Genomic DNA, 25,108 nt, shown 5'->3' on the forward strand with positions numbered 1-25,108 from the left:
CACCTCCGACTTGTATGAAACGTTAATGTCTTTAATGTGAGAGATTTGGGCCTTCTCAAATGTTTCTTCTATTTGTGCACAACCTAGTAAAACCTCTATATGAGCACAGTCACACACATGTACATGACCTTCAAGATTCCCAGGAACATGTTAGATACTTTCTTTTTTTTCTTTTTTGGTATTTGAACAATGTTCTGTTTTTTTTTTTTAATATCTTTTTTTTTTTTTTTTTTTTTGTGGTTTTTGGGTCACACCCGGCAGTGCTCAGGGGTTTTTTCTGGCTCCGTGCTCAGAAATTGCTCCTGGCATGCACAGGGGACCATATGGGATGCCGGGATTCGAACTGATGACCTTCTGCATGAAAGGTAAACGCCTTACCTCCATGCTATCTCTCCGGCCCCTAATATCTTTATTTAAACACCTTGATTACAAACATGATTGTGATTGGGTTTCAGTCATGTAAAGAACACCCTCCTTCACCAGTGCAACATTCCCATCACCAATGTCCCAAATCTCCCTCCTCCTGACCCCACCCCCGACTGTACTCTAGACAGGCTTTCTACTTCCCTTATTCATTCACATTGTTACGAGAACTCTCAATGTAGTTATTTTTCTATCTGCACTCATCACTCTTTGTGGTGAGCTTCATGTAGTGAGCTGGAACTTCTAGCCCTCCTCTCTTTTGTCTCTGAAAATTATTGCAAGGATGTCTTTTATTTTTCTTAAGACCCACAGATGAGTGAGACTATTCTGCGTCTTTCTCTCTCCCTCTGACTTATTTCACTCAGCATGATAGGTTCAATGTACATCCAAAACATGTGCTTCCTGTGCCATGCATATGGTGATAACATCTACCCTCTTGAGATGTGAATTCTCCTACTTCATGCTGGATTATGCACCAGGGATTTGTCCACTGTTGCAGAAGTCTGTGCTCTCTCTCTCTCTCTCTCTCTCTCTCTCTCTCTCTCTCTTGCTCCCTCACTCGCTCTCATATTTTATTGAAACCATTGTGATTTATTAAGTTTTTCATAGTTGGGTTTCAGGCATACAATGAATCAGGGCCAATCCCATCACCAGTGTCCACATCCTTCTACCCATGTTCCCCAAGTGCATCCCCATGCCACCCACCACCCTTGCCCCCAGTCTACTAGCGTAACAGACCCATTTTAAGTTTAGAGTGCTTAAAGTTTAGGTCTCTTAATTCCATTGTTGTTTGGCTTGGATATTTAGTCCTGTCCTTTTTGTTTTTTCCTGTGTTCTCTGAAGCACGTTACTCTCGCCCTTTCTTATCTTCTCTCTCCCTTTCCCCAGTACTTTGGAATAAAACCTGATTTTACTCCCAAAATAAAAAGGTGACAGTAAGAGAGGGAGAGAGGTATGTGGGGAAGGAGTGGATCTGAACCATGAAAATGGTGGTAGACCTACAGTGACAAAACCGACAAAACCACAGAACAGTAACCACAGACACAGAGACACGGATGAGCACGGGTGAAGTGGAGAACGTAAGAAGGGAGATGTATACTCAGGCCCAGTTATATCCAGAGTAGGACACGTTGGGAGCTTATACACATGTCTGCGTGCTCCTGTCCATGCCACGCCCTGTGCTGCTGCAGCCTCTACCACTCTGAGCGAGCCCCACCTACACACCATCTCTCAGCTGGCAGAGAAGCCAACACACCTAAGGGGGAAATGCAGAAGCTGCATCCCTACCCATCCCTACCCTCTCATGCCCTAAGAAGCAAAGTCCAACCTTCTGGAAAGGGGCACATCTGGGGCACTGGCATAAAGGATGACACAAGTCCAACCCTGCTGTGCTGCCAACATCCTCCTCCGCCTCATTCAGGTCTTCCTCTGTCCATTCCAAAAGGTAACGAACCTGGAGATCAGAAGAAACAAGCATGTCAGCCTCCCTCAGCTTCTGTACAAGCTTCAGTGATGAGGGACCTCCTTTGTTCCCAGGGCCATTGAAGCTCATGAAACTCCCCTTTTAGGAATTTTACCCAGGCTGTACACATAAAAGGTGTGTGGTCTACAACTAGGTCATGACTCCACCAAAAATTCTCCAATGGTGCTTGAGAGCTTTGGTGAGCATTTCTGCAGCCCCCATGAGAGCCACTGCTTGTCTTAAAGAACGGTGTGAGGGCCAGGTGTCTGAGGACAGATTCAGGCTGGGTCCTGGTACATGCAGCTGCTCCCAGGTTATCTGAGCAGGTATTGCAGACCCTCCTTGATCCTCCTTGCTTTCTGTTTCTGGCTCTGATGGCCTCATCCAAGCCATACAGCCAGTGTGTGGGAGAAGCCTGAGTGACACAATCCTTGAAGACTGTCCATGCCCACTCATGTCACATCCTCCCAGGACTGCAAGGCCTGACGGGGGCACAGGTTGGCCCAGGACACCCACTACAATCAGGGCCTGGTCACTTCTGCCCATCAACTCCAAGGCAGTCAGTGCCCTAGAGTCCCTCAGTGGCACATTTTAGTATGGCTAAAGCACCTGGATTATTCCTCTTCAGAGACAGAGAGGCAGAGCAGCCCCTCTGAGGAGGCCACCTCAGCCCTAGTACCCACCTCCAAATGGAGGTTCAGTTGGACTGGTCCTTCAGCAGGGCTTCCCCAGACACCCCATAGCAGCCAGCACCATCCCTTTTGTATATCTCATTCTTTAATGCCTCCCTGGAGGTTCAACCTCACCTCCCAGCCTCCTGGCCCAGGGTCAAGGCTACCAATGACTTCTGGTGGTCGGAGACTACAGCAACACCTTCTGGGCTCCACTCTCTCCCCCAGTCCTGTCCTCTCATTGGCTTCCCAATGAGCCCTATCATCATTAGACCCTGGAGGTAGTCTGTTACCAGCTCTGCACTCCTTCCTGAAATTGAACTGTCCGCAGAGTTTAGGCCACTTGGCTGCTATTCCGTGGATCAGTATAGAGAACAAATCAGGTGGCCCATGTGAACAGGACAGGCAGGGCCCAGACGTGCGCAGACATCAGGCTGTCTGCACCAAAGCACATCCCAACACTCACCATTTCTAGGTCTCCATCAGCGACTGCTCTTAAAAGTTTTTCTACCTTAAGATAAAGGAAAATAATGTTAGAAAAATGATTTTCACAACAAAACAGTAACAGAAATAACAGAAACAGTTTCTGAGAGCCTAGTATCTTTTCCTATTTATAACCTTTTTTGTTTTTTAATTGGACCACCAGGAATTCACCACAAAGTATTCATTATTAAGTTTAGTCATATGGGGCTGGAGTGATAGCACAGCAGTAGGGCGTTTGCCTTGCATGCTGCTGTCCCGGATGGACCTGGGTTTGATCCCCAGCATCCCATATGGTCCCCTGCCAGGAGTGATTTCTGAATGCAGAGCCAAGAGTAAACCCTGAGTGCCACCAGGTGTGGCCACCTGCATCTGTGGCAGGCACTTCCCTTTACCCACACTGTCCTAATGTTTCCTTCCCTAATTTAACCTTCCACTCTGCCCCAGTGACAAATTTCTGCCTGATGACCAGTTGTCCCACTCTTTGCTCTTCATTTCAACTGCCTTTGGGTATCTGGTACTTCCAGCTTAACAGCCCATGTATCTCAGCAGCTGCAGTGTATCCAGATCTGGGGCAGCTTCATATCCTCCTTCTTTCTGTATCTTTCACTCACCTCCCTCCAAAGGCACTTTGAGGGCAAAGCTGCAAGGGGAGATGCTGGCAGTGGGCCCAGAATCCAGAGGTCTGGTACTGAGCACTACTATTCCCAGATGGGGAAGTGAGTGAGTGAGTGAGTGAGTGAGTGAGTGAGTGAGTGAGTGAGTGATTATATGATTGTGTGTGTGTGTGTGTGTGTGTGTGTGTGTGTGTGTGACTGACTGTCAGACCAGGTGACCTGACCAGGTGTTCCTATCACTGGCACAGCCACTGGAGTGAGTGAGTGAGTGATTGTGTGTGTGTGTGTGTGTGTGTGTGTGTGTGTGTGTGACTATCAGACCAGGTGACCTGACCAGGTGTTCCTATCACTTGCACAGCCGCTGGAATGTACCCTGCCCCCAGCATGTCTCTACTAGGCCTGGGCTGTAGCTCTGCATTTAGCAAGTAGACAGGACATTTGGAGCAAACTAGACATAGGGCTGTCGGAGAAGGTTCCAGGGCACATCCACACAGTGAGCAGTCCCTCACACAGACACCTCAAGCGACGCAGAGAAGTCCACACTGGAACCTACTCTGAGGTCAGTAAGATGGGGAGTGTGGGGGAACAGCATGCCAGGCAGTAAGTCAGCACGGTCTACATGCAGTGTGTGGGAATGAAAATGTTGCCCTCCATATGCAAGGGAGCCAATCACGACACAGCAGAACCACTTAATGGCGCAGTCGGGGTGAGAGGCAGCAAGCCAGGGATGCACTGGGAAAAGGATGTTTTCTATTGCTATTTTGTGTTTGTGGGCCACACCAGAGTTGTTCAGGGGTTTTGCCTGGCTCTACACTCAGGGATCACGTATGCTGGTGCAGACACCACTTGCTGAATGCCACCCTCACCTCTCTGTAATCCTTCCCGGGCTCGTCCTGTCTAGAGCTCGCTGATGTGGAGGAGAAGCTAGAGGTGGAAGAGCTCAGGCTGATGGAGTCTGCGGAAGGTGGAGTTTGCTGCGAAAAGACCTGCAGCAGACAGAGATACAACAGTGAGGGGGAGGGCGAAGAGGGACCTTGATCCCCAGGACCAGCCAGCACAAAGGCTCCCGTACCTCAGAAGAAGTCCGCCTCTTCTCCAAGGCCGGGCGCCGGGCTTCCATCGAGGCCAGAACCTGGAACAAGGGGCCAGGGAAGAAGAGAGTGCAATGCAATGGGCAGCCCAGACATCAAGGCCTGAACCATTCCATACCCTGCAGGCCTCCTAGAAGGGGAAATAGGACAGTCACATCCCTGCAGTCAGATGTAGCCTGGACCTCAGAGTCTGCTTCAACCATCCTAGGCTGCCATCAGGCACCAAGCGTGATTTTCCCACCAGTGGTAGTGCAGGCAAGGAGACCTCAGAGCCCAGTCCTAAGGTGGCTTCTTCCTTCTGCACCTCCCTGAGCAAAGCCTAGCAGTACCACCTCTTTCCTTCAGCTCAGCTGTTCTCAATCCAAGCCCCTGTGGATGCAAGCAAGAGCACCAACAAGAAGCCCTGCAGCCAAGAGCACAGTTTAAACTTCCAAAACTGGGTCACTGTTTTTTTTTTGTTGTTGGTTGGTTGGTTGGTTGGTTGGTTGGTTGGTTGGTTGGTTGGTTGGTTGGTTGGTTTGGGAACCACACTTGGGAGTGCTCAGGGCTTAATTCTGGCACTTTGCTCAGGGATCACTCCAGGCAAGGCTCAGGAGGCCACATGGGTTGCCTGGGATTGAACCCAAGTCAACCACATGCAAAGTATGTGTTGTAACCCCCAAGTTATCTCTCCACCATCTACCACTGTTAGATGTTATGCAAAGTGTTCTGTATATAGACACACACATACATACATACAAACACAAACACACACCATAAACATAATAAAGGGAGCTAGAGAAACTTTTGGAGGGAATATATATGACTGTGACATAGAATGTAATGATCATCTCTCTATGATGTGGATTGTTTTCTGGTTGTGTGTGTGTGTGTGTGTGTGTGTGTGTGTGTGTGTGTGTGTGTGTGCGCGCGTGCGCGCACGTGTGCGACGCCTGACAGCGCTATGCTCAGAAATCGCTCCTGGCAGGCTTGGGGGACCAGATGGAATGCTGGAATTCAAACCACCGTCCTTTTGCATGCAAGGCAAATGCCCTACCTCCATACTATCTCTCTGGCCCCCATATAATGTGTTTTTTTTTTTTAAAGAGCTAGGACTGGGAAGATAGCTCAAAGAGCTGGAGCACCAACCAAATGGGCCCCAGCACCACTAGACCCAAATATGGGATCCTCAGGCCACACCACTGCAACAGGTTCCACCTAACATGGCCCAGAGTCCCCAACTCAAATTTAAGTGTAGTTCTCCAGCAAGACAGAGAAGACAGTAGGTAGGTAAAAAGCTTGCCTTGCATACAATTAACTCTGGTTCAATCTCCAGAACTCCATATGGTCCTCTGAGCCCCAGGATTAAGTCCTGAACACAGCTGGATATCAAGCAACAACACAATTATTTTATTTTTTTAACAAAAGAAAGCCAGGGCCAGAGTGATAGCACGATGGGTAGGGCATTTGCCTTGCACAAGGCCTACCTGGGTTCAATTCCCAGCATTCCATATGTTCGTTCTCCTGAGCCTGCCAGGAGTGATTCCTGAATGCAGAGACAGGAGTAACTCCTGAGTGCCACCAAGTGTGACCCAAAAACCAAAAATAAACAAAAAAAAGAGAAAGCTGAGAGCATCCCCAAAAGATAGCTGTGTAGTGTGGTCAGCTGGGGAGAAAAGGAGGCTCAGGTAGAGCCTAAGCATGAGCCAGGCAATCAGACACTAAGTTCAAACAAAATTCTAGACCAGGGAGATGGCCTAGCATGAAAGTCACATCTTACACTTATATAAGGCCTGGGTCTGGGTGCTATCCTGGACAGAAAAAAACAAACCCGACTGCTGATGTGAGCCACACATGGAAGATGCTCTGGATGCATCAGTGTGACGCTTCCCAGGCTTGGCTTTTTGGACCAGCTTGTCCAATGCACTGCCACAAGAGCATCCCTAACCAGGACTGCCATCTCAGGGACCTCCATGTAAGAAGCACATTTTCAGAGAAAAGTGACTCCAAAAATTCCATACCAAGAAAATGAGTAGCTTCTTAACAAATTGTCTATAAAGGTGATGTTAATGCCAAAAGCAAACAAGTATCATTAAAAATAAAAAAAATTAAAGCTTTATCTTTGATAAACATCAACGCAAAGATCCTCAACAAAATTTTAGTGAGTCAAATTCAATAACGTATCAAAAGAATCATATACAAACTTCCCATGTAGCCAAAGCAATTATGAAAAAAGATGGAGAATATTGCATTTCTTGAAGCTAAATTGTTCTAAAAGCTCCAGTAATCAAAACTGTACAGTACTAGAGTAAAAACAGGTCCTGAGACCAGAGAAAAAGAACTGAAAATCTCAAGATAAACCTCAGATTTATAAATGGTGTATCTATAACAAAGGAGTTGGGTACACAAAGGAGTAAGACAAAGGAGCAAGAAGCAAACGATAGTGGGAATACTGGGCTACATGAAAGCTATATTCAAAACCAATGAAATCAGAACTACATCTTGGGCCATTCACAAAAGTTATCATTCCAAAGTGGATTAAAAACCTCAAGCTTAGACCAGAAACTACAAAATATGCAGAGACGTCAGAGAGATAGTACAGAGGATAAGCACTTGCCTTGCACACAAACCTACAGGCTTGACCTCTGGCACCACAAATGGTCCACCAACCACTGCAAGGAAAAGAGCCAGGAGTAAAATCTGAGTACCATCATATGTGGCCCCAAAACCAAAGTAAAAAAATTCATTGAAGAAAACATGAATAAAACTCTCCAAGATATGGCCTTCAAAAGTTTCTTTACTGATTTGATCCAGAAGCACAGATAACAAAAACAAAAAAATGGAACTACACCCAACTAAAATGTTCACGTGGCAAAGCATGACCAAAATGAAAAGACATCCTACTAAATGGGAGGAAACATTTGTATACAAAACATTAGCCAAAAAGATAATATGCACTCACAAAGTTCAACAACAAAGAAGCTAATATCTTTATCAAAAGTTGAAAATGAAGGGACCAGAGCGACAGCACAGTGATAAGGCATTTGCCTTGCATGCAGGCAACACTTGACGGACCCCGGTTCGAACCCTGGCATCTCATATGGTTCCCTGAGCCTGCCAGGAGAGACTGCTGAGCACAGAGCCAGGAGTAACCCCTGAGCGTCACTGGGTGTAACCCAAAAACTAAAAGAAAAAATTGAAAATGAATTGATTCATTTCCAAAAACATATGTATGGCTACTAGCTGGCTATGAAAATGTGATCATCATAACTTATCAAGGAAGTACAAATCAAAATGACAGTAAGGTATTTCACACCACTGAGAACAGCAGCTATCAGAAAGACTGGAAACAATCAGTGTCAGGTGGGGATGCAGTAAAAAAGCTCACTTCAGTGGAGCTGTCATGGGCGTCAGCCTCGACAGAAGACAGATGGAGACTTTTTGAGGTCTCGGATGACCAGAAATTCCACTCTTCAGCATCTACCCCAAAACACAAAAACAGTTATTTGGAAAGATACATATTCCCCTATGCTCACAGCAGCACTTAGTGCAATAGCCAGGATACAGAAACCACCTAAAACCCAACACAACTGAGTGGATAAATTGTTGCCTATATACACACAACATACATATGACATATAAAAAACTATGCAGCTGTAAGAAGAAATGGAATCATGCAGTTTGTAACAATGGAGATGAAAAGGGAGAGTATTGTGTGAAGCAAAGGCATAGCATCTCCATCATCTTTGGAAAACAGAGACACGACAAGGGAACAGATGGCATTGACAATGACAAACCGATGGCTTTGAATGACAGAACAGATTGTCCAGCACAGGGGAGCAGGGGAGGAAGGGAAAGATCCACAATATCCAAACTGGCTGAATGAGAATAAAGTTTCAAAGAGCTCTATGCAAAAACAACAACAACAACAACAACAACAACAACAACAACAACACTTTGCCACATCAGCCCTCCTTCCTTTTTTCTTTCCTTTTCTTTTTTTTTCTTTCGTACTTGTGATTATTGTTTGGCTATTGTATTTGTTGCTGTGGTGCTTTTTCGTAGTTCCTAGTTTTGGTCTTTTGTTTGATTTTTGTTTCTCTTTTCTTTGTTTTGTTTATTTTGTTTTTATTGTAAGTTTTTGTTTTTTGTATTTTTTATGTTTTTCTTCCCTTTTTTTGTTTGTTGTTTTTTCTTTTTTTTTTTTTTTTCAAACAGAACCACATAACTTGATCATCTTGTTCTGCCTCACAAATTGAGGGGGTGGAATGTATGGTACAGAACCAAACAGTAGTATGAACATTGAGTAGAAATAATAAAGGATCAGACTTAAACACCAAACCCAAAGTCAACGACAATAGAATCAATAGCCAATCTTCAATACACTATACACAGAAGGGACCAGTTACCCTAGCAGTCTGGGGGGCAAAGGAGGTGGATGCTGGAAACTGGGGTGGAGGGAGGACAACAGGGAATACCCCTGACTCAATGCCACTATGTACCACAAAAATTACTGTGAAAGATTTGTTATTCACGTTGGTCACAATAAAAATTATTAAAAATATATAAATATAAATAAAGTTTCAAAGAGCTGAAGATGAAGGAACAGGATGTGGGGGGCCCTGGCACATTTCTGGTCCCTGCACTACTAAGTCTTGGATCAGCTGTCATCCAGTTTCCACCCACTCTGTGTGCTCAGCAGCCGACCACAGCTGGAGGCCAAAGGAAATAGAAAATAGCTAGTGAAAGGGAAGTTAATAAGCAAATTGCATGAGGAACCAAGTCTGCAGCAGCCTGGAAGCCAAGTCCATGCTGCACCCTCAGGCAGGCGGCACAGCCAAGATCTAATCTGTGCCCAGGGATTTACTTTCCAGTCTCACTGCTGCACCCAGTTAAATCCAGATACCTTTGAGTTCAATGCACAGGTGAGCGGTGTTTCTTTGAGTCTGTTCTGGATCTCTGTGGACGCACCATTCTGCAGCAATGTCTCTATGATGCCGTGGTAGCCCCAGCGGGCAGCGATGTGCAGGGGGGTGTCTCCTTTCTCATTGCAAATATCCAGTCTGCACGACTGCACATCATAATACACCAAAGCCTTCACACACTGCAAACACAATATGAAATGCTCCCGTGACCTCACATGCCGAGCCTCAGCCCACATCCCAGGTTCATCGAGGTTCCCTCCACAAGCAAATGTACAGTCACCAGGAGTCACCCCACGAGGTTGTGACATGGTATTTGGACCAGGATTCACCAATTGTTCAAAAGAAGCCAAATGCTAATGAAAATACAAGTCAGCTGAATAAGGAACTAAAACAGCAGATAAGAAGCTTGCTTGCACAAGCCATCGCAGGTGCCAGCCCATGCTGGGTCCCTAGCACCCTTTATGGCACCTCTCACCAGCCCCGCCAGGAGTGGTTTCTGAGCGCAGAGTCATTAAAGAATGAGCTAAATGTATTGCCCAAGAGGATTCCACTGATGTAGCTATATTTAAGATTGCTTTACACATCAATCACCTAACCCAGCAGCCCCTACAAAGGTCCACCCATCTATTCTCTACAGATAAGGGGAATTCTAGGGAGGTTGGGTGGGGGAAATAACACACATTTTTTGGGGGGGGGGCCACACCCGGCGGTGCTCAGGGGTTACTCCTGGCTGTCTGCTCAGAAATAGCTCCTGGCAGGCACGGGGGACCATATGGGACACCGGGATTCGAACCAACCACCTTAGATCCTGAATCGGCTGCTTGCAAGGCAAACACCACTGTGCTATCTCTCCAGGCCCAATAACACACATTATTAATTAATTAAATTAATTAAATACTGAGAGCAGATATTAGGTAATATTTGGTTTTGGGTTTTGTTTTTGTTTTGTTTTTAGGCCATTCCCATTGACGCTCAGGGGTTACTCCTGGCTATGTGCTCAGAAATCATTCCTGGTTTGGAGGACCAAAAGGGATGCTGGGGGATTGAACCCCGGTCCATCCTAGGCTAGCGCTTGCAAGGCAGATGTCTTACCTCTAGTGCCACCACTCCGGCCCCAATATTTTAATTTTTATCATAAAAAGTAAAACCGGGGGGGGGGTGCAGAGTGGTAGCACAAGCAGTAGGGCATTCATTTATCTTGCATGCACTAACCTAGGACAGATTGTGGTTTGATCCCCCAGCGTCCCTTATAGTCCCCCAAACCAGGAGTGATTTCTGAGTGCATAGCCAAGAGTAACCCCTGAGGGTCACTGTCATCGGGTGTGGCCCAAAAAAGAAAAAAAAAAGTAAAACCTGGGACTGGAGTGATAGCAGAGTGGTAGGACATTTGCCTTGCATGCAGCTGACCCAGGATGGACCTTGGTTCAGTCCCCAGCATCCCATATGGTCCCCCGAATTAGGAGTGATTTCTGAGCACATAGCCAGGAGTAACACCTGAGCATCACTGCGTGTGGTCCAAAAACCAAAAAAAAAAAAACTAAACCCTGAGTGGTAGCAAAGCAGGAAAATAATTTCATTTCAGGAGAAGAGAATAGACAATAAAGTTTTGAATCTCTGTCATTTCAATATAGCATATATATATATATATATATATATACAGAGAGAGAGAGAGAGAGAGAGAGGGAGAGAGAGAGAGAGAGCAAGTATTCTGTGCTCAGAGTTACTCCTAGTTACTCCTATCTCTGCACTCAGAAATCACTCCAGGCGGGCTCCAGAGACCATATGGGATACAAGGAATCCAACCTGGGCTGGCCAGGAGCAAGGCAAGATCCCTACCTGCTGTGCTATCACTCCATAGCCATAACAAGTTTTTTATTATTTGAATAAGAAATACTGGGGCTGGAAAGATAGTACAGAGGGTCAGGCATTTGCCTTACACTCAGCTGACCTGGGTTCAATCCCTGTCACCCCCTGAGTCCTACCAAGGGTGGAATGAAATGTTCCCTGAGCACAGTGTCAGAAGTAAACCTGAAGCACTGCTAAGTGTGGCCCCAAAACAAAAGCAGAAGAAATATGCTTCCATACATTCCAATAACCGTCAGCACAAACTAATACATTCAGCCAGTTGAAAGTCCCCATTTCCCTCAGTAAGCTGGCCAAGGAGGGTCACTGGACCGTACTTACATCTTCGTGCCCGTATGTGCAGGCCAGGTGCAGAGGGGTGTTGCCATTGTTGTCTGGCATCTCGGGGCCCGCCTTGTAGTGCAGCAGCAGAAGCTTCAAAGAGAGGAGCAAGCATGACTCCCCAAACCAAAGGCCCCGCCAGGTATGCCTTGGCTCCTTCTTAGCTGCTGTACCCCATCTTTCCTCAGAAGTCTAGAGAAAGGAACAGCCCCATGCAGCCTCCCCAGGAAACGAGCTTGTCATCTCTCTGCCCAGGGGTGCCCACCAGGAGGCTCCCCAGATACTGCCCTTCCTGCACCGGGACAGGGAAAGCAAGGCACTATTGGCAATCTGAAGAAATGGCTTACTGTCACACTCTGGTGGCCCTTCCGACAGGCGAGGTGGAGCGGCGTGGCCCCGTGATAGTCAGTGGCATTGACCACGGCACCTCTGGACACCAGAAGGTCGATGAGGGTCGCCTGCCCTGGGAGCAGAGGGTTTCAGGATGGAGACGGAGGAGGCCCTGGAGTTCTGCCTGCCCATCCCTGGCGCAGTCTACTCAGGTGGATTATCATACAGAAGGCCTCAGAATCACTGGAGGGGACCAGTTGACCCCCAGAAAGCAGGAGGCTGAGTCTAGTAGCCTAGACCTTCCATGGGCCAGCAGTTCTTATAAAATATTGGCAAAGAGGAACAGGAACCCAAAAGAGGTTTTGACAAGAAGAAAATTCCTCTCTGTAGTCACTCAAGAGACTCAGGACCCAGATGAGAGGGGAGGAGGGACCCTTCACACACTGCCTGCTCTGTTCTCATGTAATCATCAAGGACATTAATGTTAATTTTTTGAAGCAGGACAATAGAACCCCAGTTCTGAGACCATCTCAATGCCTGATTCTAACATGCCTATGCAGACTACCAGTCCCAGGAGGATGGAGGTTGGGAGGGAGCTTACATTCTTCTGTGGGAAATGCTCCTGGGCCTCAGGAGATCCTGGGGGGTGAGAAGAACAGCCCTGCCCCCACCATCAGCCATAGCTCTGCTGGGCCCCCACTAACTCACGGGCCCAACCCAAGGCCACATACCACAGAGGGCGGCCACATGGAGTGGCGTCTGACCCTGGTCATCTCTGGAGATCGGAGTGACGACTGAGGGGTCATTTAGCTTCCTAGGAGATGGGAAAAGAGGGTTACCCGGGGCCCTGGCATTGAGGGCACATCTCTGTCTGGGGGAGCACCCACCACCCCAGCCTGCCCAGGGAGGTGGTTGAGCAGAGTTGGCAGCCCCTCACCCAGACACAAGCTTCTCACAGTCGTCACAGAAGCACAGTGGGTGGCACATTTTCTGGACAGTGTCTCGATCCTGGTCTCCCTGACTCAGAAGCCGCTCCACTTCCTTCTGGTCTCCCGCTGCAATGTGCTGAGAGACAGGCACCAAACACAGGGCCAGGGTGAGCGGGCCTGGTGGTACCTCGGAGGTGCTGCTTGCAAGTCTGTCACCCACTCGGACCCGAAAGGAGTGAGCGGAGTGAGGTCGGCAAGCCTCAAGACAGAACTCCAGGCAACAGGAGTGGGAGGTCATTTCTGGGGACACAGTAACCATGGTTCCTTACTGCACAGGCCCTTGCTCCAGGCCATTCACATGAGACAAAGCCATGGTCTTGGGTTCCAAGAGCAGAACCCATTAACAAGTTCTGCCCAGGGGCTGGAGCGATAGCAAAGCAGGTAGGGTGTTTGCCTTGCATGGGACTGACCAGGGTTCTAACCCCAGCATCCCATATGGTCCCCCAAGCCTGCAGGAGTGATTTTGGAATGCTAATCCAGGTGTAATCCCTAAGTGCTACTGTGGCCCCTCCCCATAAAAGTCCTGCCCAGCCTGGACAGACTGCCTCCTCTGGCACTGAAGTGTCCCAGGGAGGCTGCCAAGAGGTCTACCATGACCACCAGCAGGGAGCTGCCATGGGCCACTGTAACCCAGCCCTGGCATGCACACAGTATTGCCAGACACTCAAAGCAAGTATCAGAGAATAAAGTCACTTCTCTCCATGGAGAGGCTCCAAGGATGGAGATCTGGTGCCTCAGTATGGCTGGCACAAGGCCTGGCCTGGGGAAGACAGTGGGCATGCTGACTTGAGCCCTGACCTTCAGTGCTTCTCTAAGTACAATCAACTTCAGTGCAGAGGCTATGAGATGGCACAGAGAGCTGGGCCTCTCAACTGATCCCCAGTATCCCAAAGTCCCCCTGAAAATTACCAGATGTGATCCTGGTAGCCAGGGGCCCCAGTACCACTGGGCCTAAGCAACATCATGTCACCAGGTCCCCATAAGAGGAGTCCCACCAGAGTGGATATTTCAAGATCTCTGAGCACCCCACAAAAAAACAAAATGAAACAGAGCAATGCAGATACTCAGGAGGTCAGAGAGATGCTAGAGACTAAAGGGGGTGCAGAGACTTGGGCTCCCTACCTTGAACAGGCAGTCAATGGGAGTGGACATCATCTGAGACAGCAGACTCATCCTCTGTTTAAGGAGCCCTCTGTCCCCGTACCCCTCCGACTCCTGTGGGAAGAACCAGCGATCTGTTTCCGAGCACCAGCACCTTCAAAACAGAGGCTCAAACACAGCCATCATCCTGAAACCCGGTCAGAAACTCTCCATCAACTGAGCCAAGAGCAGCATCCACTAGTAGGGAAAGTTTTCACACCCATTTCCTTGTCTGCCACCAAAGTCCCAAATGAAAAGCTGCACCTTCCAGTCAGCTCTGACACACTGGCCTACATGCCCTGCTATCAAACAGCAGGAGACAGGAGTCTTGCTTTTCAAATGTACCAATTAAAACATCACACAGTTTTGGCCACTGGCTCAGAGTTTGCTAAGACACTGGAGTCCATTTCAGTGAATAAATTCACAACTTCATCTTTTTTTTTTTTTTTTTTTTGGTTTTTGGGCCACACCCAGCAGTGCTCAGGGGTTACTCCTGGCTGTCTGCTCAGAAATAGCTCCTGGCAGGCACGGGGGACCATATGGGACACCAGGATTCGAACCAACCATCTTTGGTCCAGGATTGGCTGCTTGCAAGGCAAACACCACTGCGCTATCTCTCCAGGCCCTTCACAACTTCATCTTACAAGCACTGTTCCATATCTGAAACTATCTAAAACTATTTACCTGCCACTTAGCTGCCCAGTGAGTGACTTCTTTTTGGAAAGAGTAAAGGGAATTTCTCATAGTTCACAGTGGTCAAGAGCACCTTCGAACACTGACTTACTGAATATCCCCACATTCTGATCACCTAGAGACAGAATCTATGTCTACCACCTAGCAGGGGAGCCATGCTAGCTGTTCTAAAAGGGTTAACTGGGCAGATGAAAGCACTTCTGTCCCTGTGCTACCTATACCTCAAAGCCCATCTTCCTCAGCAATTTTTTTTTTAATTTTTTTTGACTTTTGGGTCATACCCAGCTGTGCTCAGGGGTTATTCCAGGCTCTCTGCACAAAAATTGCTTCTGGCAGGCTCGGGGGACCATATGGGATGCCAGGATCACCGTCCTTCTGCATACAAGGCAAACACACTACCTCCATGCTATCTCTCTGGCCCCTTCCTCAACAGTTTTAAGCACCTGGGCTGAGGGATGGCAGAGGCATCACTGTGGGATATACTGGGTTCCCACTGCACTGTGGATTAGCATGGATGTGCGGTGACGAGGAGGGGACCAACTCTCCAGAGAGGGTGTAAGGACCAATATCTGCAAAGAAGAAGCCAATACTCTATGGGTTCTCCTCAGATAAGACCAACGCCATCCACATCACAGCTGTTTTTAGGATAATGTCCTTCTTGGATACACTTAAAGAATGTCTATGTTTACCTCACAAGATATGATCCAGGAAGAACATATCTAAAAAGTGAACACTCATGAAGAGCTGACGACAAAGTAGAATCCAACATCTGATGTTGACTCTCATGGCTCTATGCAACTCCTCTCCCCGGGGGCCCCAGGAAGTGGCAAAGGTCGAAATACTGTCCACACTGATCTGTGTTCTAGCCTATCAGGGTCAAGATATTCTAAATCTACCACTTGGAGCTTTCCCTTCAGCCCACGTGTTTCTGGGGATGGCAAGGGTTTGTGAGGCAGGTAACTACCAACGTGAGTTCCAATAGCAACTGCCACCACAGAACCATCTGGGCAAGGGCCAGAGCTTGAGAACAGCAGTAGGGTACCAAACAGATTGGGTGTTAGTCTTGCAAGTGACCTACCCAGAACTGACACAGGTTCTATCCCCAGCATCCCATATAGTCCCCCAAGCCTGCCAGGAGCAATTTCTGAACACAGAGCCAGGAGTAACCCCTGAGTGCTGTGGCCCCCAAAAAAACAAACAAATAAACAAACAAAAAAGAAGCAGCGGGGCAGAATGTTAGCAAAAACCCTGCAGCCCTCCAGCAATTGAGGCCCGCCTCTCAGATGACCGCTGAAGAATTCCCCCTGCCCATGCATCAACCTTGGAATCCCATCAAAAGTACACCAAAAGCCAGGGAGGAGAGCTTACCGGAGGTCTAACAGAGAGGCTTCCCTGCCGAATATATTCAATTGCAGCCTCAACCGAGGTCAGGCAGTATCCCAATTCATCTTTGGCTGAGCTGCTAAATCTGAAGTTTTTGATATAACTCAAGTTTGCCATCCTAACAAAAAGAAATGTTTTACTGCCGTACAATAAACACATCTGCAGAAGTAATGCTGTTTCTAGGTGTCTGAGGTCAGTCCGCTCCAGGAACCAAGCTCTAACCAACCCAGGTCCCTATCTCAAGCTTTGGCCACTGTACTCTCTCCAGCCCTTACAGTAATAACCTCTTTATTATTACTATTATTATTATTATATCATGAGAGGGTTAAAATTTTAATTCATTTTCAGTAAAACAAGGTCCAACACCCATTTTCAACAGTGTACCAATGTCCCATTTCCCTCTCTCCCAAGCCTTTTTCTATGACATACTTTTCCTCTCTCTCCTCTCTCTTTCTCCTCACTTTTTCCTTTGAGACACTGTGGTGTGAAATACTGTTACTGAAGGGGCATCATGCCTATCACCTTACTTCTTTTCAATTCCCAGTTCTTGTCCAGAGTGATCATTTCCAATTATTACTGTCACAGTGGCCTCTTCCCTGTCTTAACTGTACTCCCCTCCATCATTTCTATTTGGTATTATTCTCATTCTGTGGATTATTTGTTATATCCTACAAATGAGTGAGATCATGTCTGTCCTTCTCCCTCAACTCAGCATGATACGCTCCATGTTTATCCATGTCTGAGCAAATTCTCTCCTACAGAGTGCTACCCATCTTAAAGGAGTGTTTTAACAGAAAATATTACCAATTAGGGATCTCTGTTTTCACAAGCAAATATAACAGCACTGAGAGCAGATCATCCGCACACACAGTCTCAAGGTTAACTGCAAAGGGAAACACATGTGTAAAGCCATCATGAGACTCGACTGACCCATGAGCATATTCATTCCCCAGTGCCACCCAACCTATAGCAGAGCAAGACCCCACACCAAGAAGCAGGCAACAGAGAAAGCTCCTGCACAGGGTCCTGCAGGGAGCTAAGGTTCCAGGGGTGTTCCTCAGATTGGGAACTAAGGTAAGTTGGTCATTGTCACCCTGTGGTTGTTACCTGTCACCACAGGGTGACAGTTATTCAGGACCACACCAAAGCCAGAGAGCACTTCCACTTGTACATGGTAGAGTCAGACTCTTGCATGTGGCTTGAGTTCCTTAAATCTCACTGAAATTCTGCCTTGGTCAGCCCTTCACCCTATACACACTGAAAACCCAAACAGTACAGGAAAGCTGACATGATAATCCCCACCACACATCTGACTCACCAAGAGGCTCCAGCTGTTGCATCCTCCACACCCACAAGCACACCTCACCTCCTTCACACACCAGTGTACTTCTGCAGTTCCTTCTCCTTCACTATCTGCATGCACAGATGTGCTGCCTTACATCTTTCCTGGCTTATTCTTTTACTTTTTTTTTTTTTTTTGGTGGCTTTTTGCTATACACGGCAATGTTCATGGGTTACTCCTGGCTCTGCACTCCAGAATCACTTCTGGCAGTGTTTGGGGGACCATATGAGATGCCGGGGATGGAACCAAGCTTGGCCATGTACAAGGCAAGCACTCTACCTGCTCCAACTCTATTTTACTTTTTATAAATGGAAAACAACAGACAAAAGTAGGTAACACAGCTGAATGGAACCCGAATAGGTACCCAGAAGCTTGGCTGGTATAATAATGGCAGCTTCTTCAGCCTAACCATGCCTGATCAACCCTGGCCCTCTGTACTGCACCCTCTTCTAAGAGACTCGAGGTGCTCACACTGGGATATTTGGCATCTATCAAGCCCTCACCCAGTCCAAGACTTTTGCAGCTGGACTGCCGTGCCCACCCCAATGCTGGAACTCCCTGGCACAAACCTCTCTGGCTCGGAGACTGTGTGATCAGTTGCACCACCTTTCGCAAACACATCAGCTTCTGTAGTGGGGATGTGCATTTGTTCAGTTGGGCCAGTTCCCGCTTCGCCCGGGGTATGTTGAAACTGTGACACGATGTGGGAAAGGAACAGAGAGCTCAGTGAGAGTGCCATCTCGTCAGTTAAAAACACATTGTAGGTGTGCATTCTACACAATATAACACAAGGAACATGAAGAACCACAAAAGCAAGAACACGAATTATCCATCTCATGACAGTGGCCATGGGCCAGAGAGACAGCACAAGGTACAGTGTTTGCCTTGCACGCAGCCAACCCAGCACGAACCCAGGTTAATTCCCAGCATCCCATATGATCCTCCTAGCCTAAGAAGAGCTATTTCTGAGCCCAAAGGCAGGAGTAACCCCTGAACATCACCAGATGTGACCCCCTTCAAATGACAGTGACAAACACCACAGCTCTCAGGGCCCCCGTGGCCAGCCAGTGAGAGACGCACCAGAAATCAGAAAGAAAAGCAGAACAGATCAGAGAGGGGAGGAAAGTCCACACATAATCTGAGTGTCATCAATTTAGGGGTCAGGCATGAGGATCTGTGAACACAGACTTCACACATCTGAGACCGTGGGGGCTCTATCCTCAGCATGTGACACACAGAGAGAAAAAAGAACCACAAAACAAAGCCTCTTTAGATGGACAAATTTTTCTTTTTTGGTGCCAGGGATGGAACGCAGGGCCTCACACATATAAGAATACTTTAGTCATTTGAATATCTGAATGAAACTTACACTGGTTTAAGAACAAGAGCACCCAGAAACAGGCAGTTAAGGGGCCCTCTCCACAACAAGACCAGCTTGGGGTAGATTCACCCCACCAGCCACCACCACTCCCCTAACCCCCTCTCAGCCATGCTGCCAGAATAAGGTACAAGAGGCAGCAATTCCCTAACACACCTGCCAACTTCTTCCCTTTCTCTGGGTCACCAAGAAAGGAAGGAGCCAAGGCAGGTCAGCACGGTACCCCAGCTGCCCCATCAGCCTCAAGGCATGAGCTGTTACCTGAACTCGGGCTTCACACCGATATCTCTCTGCTGAAGGTCTTGGAGGCTCCTTGTGATTTTATTAAAGGCGGCGTCCTAACAACAGATGTTAAAGAAAGCTTTGTGAAAACCTTGGAAGAAGGCCTTCTTCCACCCAGGGCCCAGGCTGCAGCTGGCTCTGCACCTACCTCGCTCGCCTCCATGGTCCCCACATATTTAAAGATCAGGTCGTAGATATCATTATGGACGTACATCTGGGAAGTCAAGGGGTGCTGGCTCAGGTGAGGACGGGGAGTTCACACCAAGGAGAACCCTGATGGGGCGGCCCTCCCCACATTGCTTCTCCTTACCTCCACGGCCTGCTTCATCAAGGCCATATGCACCTCCTGTTTGGCGAGCACTTTCTACAGGATGAGAGAAGCAGGTTAGGAGCGAGGGGGCGCCGTGGGGGCCCTGTGGGTCTCTCCATGGAGGTCCCGAAGCTCACCAGGTGTGAGTCCCGGAGAAGCTGCCGCAGGCATTTGGTGTAGAGGGCATTCACCGAGTCCTGGGGGCACAATATATGTGATCACTCAGGACAGGGGGTTGGGGGGCACAGATGGTTTCCAAAAGTACATATTGTCTGGGTGGGCCCCGTGAAGTGATTGAGCGACCTTAGGGATTCAATGATGTAATTTTTTTTTTGGTGCATAGTTGAAAAGTAGTGGAGGTGAAAAGATCACCCTTAGGGGGTCGGAGATGTGACTGGCCCATGCATGAGATGTGACACATGCATGCCTGACATATGTGAGGCCCTAGGTTCATTCCCTGGTACTGCATGCCAGCCCACCTCCCCACTAACACGCTGAGTAAGGCTGACCCAAGCAGCATAAAAATCACCAGACAGAACTGAACTCTCAGCATAGTCACCACCCCTGGGGGCCCCATCCCACAGAACTAGGAAGGCATATTAGCTCTTATATTTCTCCTGGTTCTCAAGTCTCTTCAGTTGGCCCAATACTACTTTTACAGCTGAAAAGAAACAAGTAAACCCCAGATGGTAGAAACACCAAGACTCAAAGCTGGGCAGCCGGCTGAAGGCCAAGTGGAGATACTGACTATGTGGTGCCGCAGGCTTTTCCGCTCACACTCCCGGAACGTGCGCTGGAAGGAGGCGATGCTCCGGTCAAACCGCTCAGAGTGTCTCCCTAAAAACTCTCGCACGTCTTCCATGGTTTTCAGGGAGAAAGGATCCGAGGGTGCTGAAGGCTCTTCTGGAAAAGACAGAAGGTCCAGTTGGCAGAAGCCTCCATGGTTTCCTCAGGGGGTAGGGGGGTACAGCCACAGCCTTGTTCCAGTACCACAGGGTTTGGAATAGCACCACTGAGGACAGGTGGGGGCCGATCTTATTTCAAGACAGGGCCCAAAAGCAGGATGCAGAGCTTAGTGCTCCCAAAAGTCCTTCTAAGGACAAAGCCTGGACTGTTGGGGACCAAGGGTCAGACACATGGAGCTCTGGGGAAGAAGCCAGATTCCAGACAGTAATAATTTCAGGACATCTTGTTATCCAGCAGTAGCGGAAGAATTATAATTTATTAAAGAGAAGCATCCAGCTCTCAGAAAGTGATGATGCTCTAAGAGCAAGCCCTGGACCTGAAGAAAGAAAGCAAAGCTAGGCCATGCACGTGGGAAACCCCCAGGGGGGCGACATCCACACAGAAGCAGCCTGCCAGCACTCACAGACATGGGATTCGATCCTCACAACCCTGCACCCAGCTCCTTAGCTTAAGGTGCTTCCAGACTAAATTCAAGGGGCTCCTGGGTGCTGTCTGAAGAAGTTCATTGCAAACACGTTTCTAGATAAGGAGAGAGGGGCAATCCCCCAGAATACCTGAACTCTTCCTCTTTTCCAGGGGATGGGCGATGCACAAAATGCTGAAGCTCTCTTCTTTCTCATTGTAGAAAGTTTCTTCGAAGAGAATGGGCACCGAGAGAGGACAGGCAAAACCAGCTCCGAGTTTAATTCTGTTTCCTTGAATAAGGACCTCCTGGAATAAGAAAGCCCTCATTGCACCAGCAGCCCACATGCACCCTCTTGGTCCAGCCTCCAGAATAAACATGCCCAATGCTGTCTCATACCCACAGTCCTGTAAGTACTTCCTTTTTGCTTTCTGCTACTGTTATCTTTTATCCATCTTGCAGCTGAGGCTATCTAGTGTCCTGAGCTTTCCTCCACAGTGCAATAGAACAAGCATTCAACTGTTCCTGCAGACCCTGTCCCTGAGCTCAGGGAGAGAAATAAGTCGCTCAGCAACACAGCTGAGCCAGAGACCCAGGCTGTGCAGGGACCAGAGCTCAGAACAAATCAATAAGTTGAAGCTGATACCTCTGTCCTTATCACAGACCTGGGGACCCACAAGGGAACATGATGACTGAGACGAGGCTGGCAACAGATTGAATAGCACGGCTTGGAGCTGGCTTCTGGTGAAGACGCCCTGGGGTCTCTCCTTGGCAGGGACCAACAGGCTGTCTCTTATCACCCACAGCACAGTGTGACCTTGTGCCCAGGCAAGGTCAGCAGAAGTCATGGCCAGCCCTAATAAGGAAAGGAATGCCCTGTCCCATAACCTACCAGCTTCTACTTCAACAGAGAAAGTGCATACCCCAGAATGACTGTATTTCACCACAGAACTGCCCCACCCTGGTACAAATTAAACATTGGTTCACAAAAAAATTAAAAAAAAAAAATAGGGGCTGGAGCAATAGCACAGTGGTAGGGTGTTTGTTTGCAAGCAGCCAACCTGGGATGGACCTAGGTTCAATCCCCGGCATCCCATATGGTCCCCCGAGCCTGCCAGGATGATTTCTGAGCCAGAAATAATCCTTGAGTGCCACCAGGTGTGGCCCAAGAACAAAACAAAAAAACAAACAAACAAACCCACAGTGGTTCAATTTTTATTAAACCTCACATAATAGGTGCACCCTATATTTTGAGGGGGAAAAATGTGTCAGAGAATATGTGACCATTACGCAGTGAGATTCAGTAAGTGGAGAGAATGTGAAAGAAAGTATTCTGTGAACTACAGTGACAGGAGAGTCCAGCATCATGGACTTCCTGACTTGGGAGAGACCGGGTCCCTTGGGAGGGAACAGCTGAGGGGCTCACCTGATGGGGTACCTCCCAGCAATACAAAAAAATGACAATGACAGGAAGCACAGACATAGACTGAGACTCTGATGCAGCCTGAAGGAAGGTAAAAAGACCAGCACCCACCCACACGTGATGCTGCACCCCAGAGGAGAAAGTGGGGGAGCACTAACGTTGACTTGAATTTCTGATCATGTCCCTGTGTAAATGGGAAATATGCAACTCTGTGTGTGTGTGCACACATGTGCACATGCAGGGGAGGAGCAACACCTGGGTCCAGCAAAGTACTTCAGAAAAAGCAGCCAAAGGCATACATGAGTTGTCTGTGTGCATACATGGTACCTGCATGCACGTGCTATGCATGTGATATGAACTTTATTACATTGATGTTGGAATGAACTGGGGCTCTTTCCACCTTTGGAGAAACCTATGCTCTCTCTTCAGCACTTCACTCTCTTATGGTCTCCCTCTCTTTCCTCAGAACCTCCAAATAAAACTTTTACTTAAAAAAAAAAAAAGAAAGAAAGAAAGAAAAGGGCCCGGAAAGATAGCACAGCAGCGTTTGCCTTGCAAGCAGCCGATCCAGGACCAAAGATGGTTGGTTCGAATCCCGGTGTCCCATATGGTCCCCTGTGCCTGCCAGGAGTTATTCTGAGCAGACAGCCAGGAGTAACCCCTGAGCACCGCTGGGTGTGGCCCAAAAACCAAAAAAAAAAAAAAAAAAAGAAAAGAAAAAAGAAAAGGCAGCAACATGCAACAATGGTAATAGCAATAGTATGTCTCTATAAATATATATGAAGATATATATACACACACACAAACACCAAACATGGCAAATTTTAATAGGTGGCCAAGAAGGGCACATTAGTTTTCACTTTACTATAAATTCCTGGAGGTTTGAGATTGGTTCCAATAAATCTTATCTGAATGCTAAGAACTCATGAGGTCAGGAAACAAGACAAAAGCAGACCTGAGAGATCCCCAGGAGGAGGGGCCGGAGTGACAGTACAGCAGGGAGGGTGCTTGCCTTGCAAGAGGCCTACCCAATTTCTATCTATGACATCCCATATGGTTCCTGGTGGGACCAATATAACCACCAGGAGTGATTCCTGAGTCAGAGTCAGGAGAAAGCCCTAAGCAGGTATGGCCCAAAACAAAGAAAGGAGGTGGAGAGAGGACCCTAGGAGGAGGGAGTGCTCCACAGTCGTGTGTCCCCCCCCTTCCCCCGTCTCAGCCTGACCACTTCCTCTCACTGTACAGGCAGGAGCCCTCCCAGCCCTCACTCCATGGGGTGTTTTATGGATGAGTCTCTTTCCCTCCCACAGCCCACTGGGGACCCCAAGACCCAAGAGCCACGAGTACCTTCCCACTGAAAGTCTGAAAGTGCTCCTCCCCGGGCACCAAAATATAGGAGTCGAACTGACAGCTGGACGGGACACTGCCCGGCAGGCTTCCTTTGCAGGGAACCAGGACCTGGAAGAGAGAGACAGGGCGAGTCAAAGAGGTTCATGGCTGTTCAGCAACCAGCAGTATTGAGAGGCACAAGGCACAAAAGGGATGGAGCCCCACAGGGCCAAGGGTCTCCGGATGTGCATTAGCCAAGTTCGGTTCTGTGGTCTAGATAGAAGCTGCTGAACCCAGGATGGGCATGCGTGTCCACTCCCACTTCCACCCTGCACAATGGGGGGTCTGATCCCATCCCCACTCCCAGCCGGGGTCCCTGCCCTCAGTGAACCCCAGAAACCACCCCAGGTGACGTGCATGGACTGAGGGAAATGAAGCTCAGTTTCCCACCAACTTTGTTGGTTGGGTCTAGCTGTGATCACAAGGATCCTTGTGATACGAGGATGCAGCAAAGGCCACAGACTACAGTTCCCTACTGTGTGGGTACCAGAATCCACAAAAACCAGGGTGCATCTCCCTGCTCAACACAGCCCAGGGAAGGGCTGAGCTCCTGGCAGCCCCTCTTGCCTCAGCAACCACACACAGGCCTGGGATGGTCTGGGACCCAAATTTACGAGGAGCCTAGGCCCAAAGCCAGGATGTTGCTAAATCCTCACTCAGACCAAAGGGTGGCCCCTGAGCACAGAGAACTGATAAGTGTGGCATTAAAAAACAAAGTAAGATGGACTTGCAATGGGGTTATCCTAATCTAAATTGGAAACACAGGGGCCAGAGTAGTGCCTTGCACAGGGCCAACCCAGGTTTAATTCCCACATCCCATATAATCCCCCTAGTCTGCCAGGAGTAACTTTTGAGCCAGGAGTAAGCCCTGAGCACTGTTGGAGGTGGCCCAAAACCCAAAATAAATAAACATATAATTTTTCAACATAATTCAAAACTGCTGACAGAGCTTCGGTGGTTCTTAGCCTGGAGCTAGAAGAGACCTTCTCACTGCAGTTCCTACTGAACTTTCATACCAACGTCAAGCTGGAAATCCAGGGCAAGAGCACAATGGTAAGGCATTTGCCTTGCATGTGACTGGCCTGAAACAGGCCCAGGTTTGAACCCTGGCATCCCTCCCATATGGTTCTCTGAGCCTGCCAGGAGTGATTTCTGAGCGCAGAGCCAGGAGTAATCCCTGAGCACCACCAGATGTGACCCAAAAACAAACAAACAAATAAAGCTGGAAAATCCTTCGAGGAACCATTG

The 25,108-nt window shown here is 48.2% G+C and overlaps 1 protein-coding gene across 1 annotated transcript in view; it reads right to left on the minus strand.

Moving 5' to 3' along the window:
• The window catches only part of ANKRD27 (ankyrin repeat domain 27), a 68,046-nt gene that overhangs the window by 14,131 nt on the left and 28,807 nt on the right, over nt 1-25,108 (minus strand). The window contains exons 3-22 of the mRNA XM_049786989.1: nt 23,819-23,929; nt 21,200-21,356; nt 20,428-20,582; nt 19,817-19,876; nt 19,680-19,733; nt 19,518-19,583; nt 19,349-19,425; nt 18,279-18,400; nt 17,172-17,250; nt 16,353-16,485; nt 14,274-14,366; nt 13,100-13,227; nt 12,894-12,976; nt 12,180-12,295; nt 11,833-11,925; nt 9,630-9,827; nt 4,726-4,785; nt 4,520-4,639; nt 3,023-3,067; nt 1,751-1,876 (exon numbers count right to left, since the gene is read on the minus strand). Of these exons, the coding sequence (XP_049642946.1) occupies nt 1,751-1,876; nt 3,023-3,067; nt 4,520-4,639; nt 4,726-4,785; nt 9,630-9,827; nt 11,833-11,925; nt 12,180-12,295; nt 12,894-12,976; nt 13,100-13,227; nt 14,274-14,366; nt 16,353-16,485; nt 17,172-17,250; nt 18,279-18,400; nt 19,349-19,425; nt 19,518-19,583; nt 19,680-19,733; nt 19,817-19,876; nt 20,428-20,582; nt 21,200-21,356; nt 23,819-23,929 (2,076 nt within the window). The remainder of the gene's footprint in view (nt 1-1,750; nt 1,877-3,022; nt 3,068-4,519; nt 4,640-4,725; nt 4,786-9,629; nt 9,828-11,832; nt 11,926-12,179; nt 12,296-12,893; nt 12,977-13,099; nt 13,228-14,273; nt 14,367-16,352; nt 16,486-17,171; nt 17,251-18,278; nt 18,401-19,348; nt 19,426-19,517; nt 19,584-19,679; nt 19,734-19,816; nt 19,877-20,427; nt 20,583-21,199; nt 21,357-23,818; nt 23,930-25,108) is intronic.

The sequence above is a fragment of the Suncus etruscus genome, chromosome 14, assembly GCF_024139225.1.
Source record: "Suncus etruscus isolate mSunEtr1 chromosome 14, mSunEtr1.pri.cur, whole genome shotgun sequence".
In the NCBI taxonomy this organism is placed as follows: Eukaryota; Metazoa; Chordata; class Mammalia; order Eulipotyphla; family Soricidae; genus Suncus; species Suncus etruscus.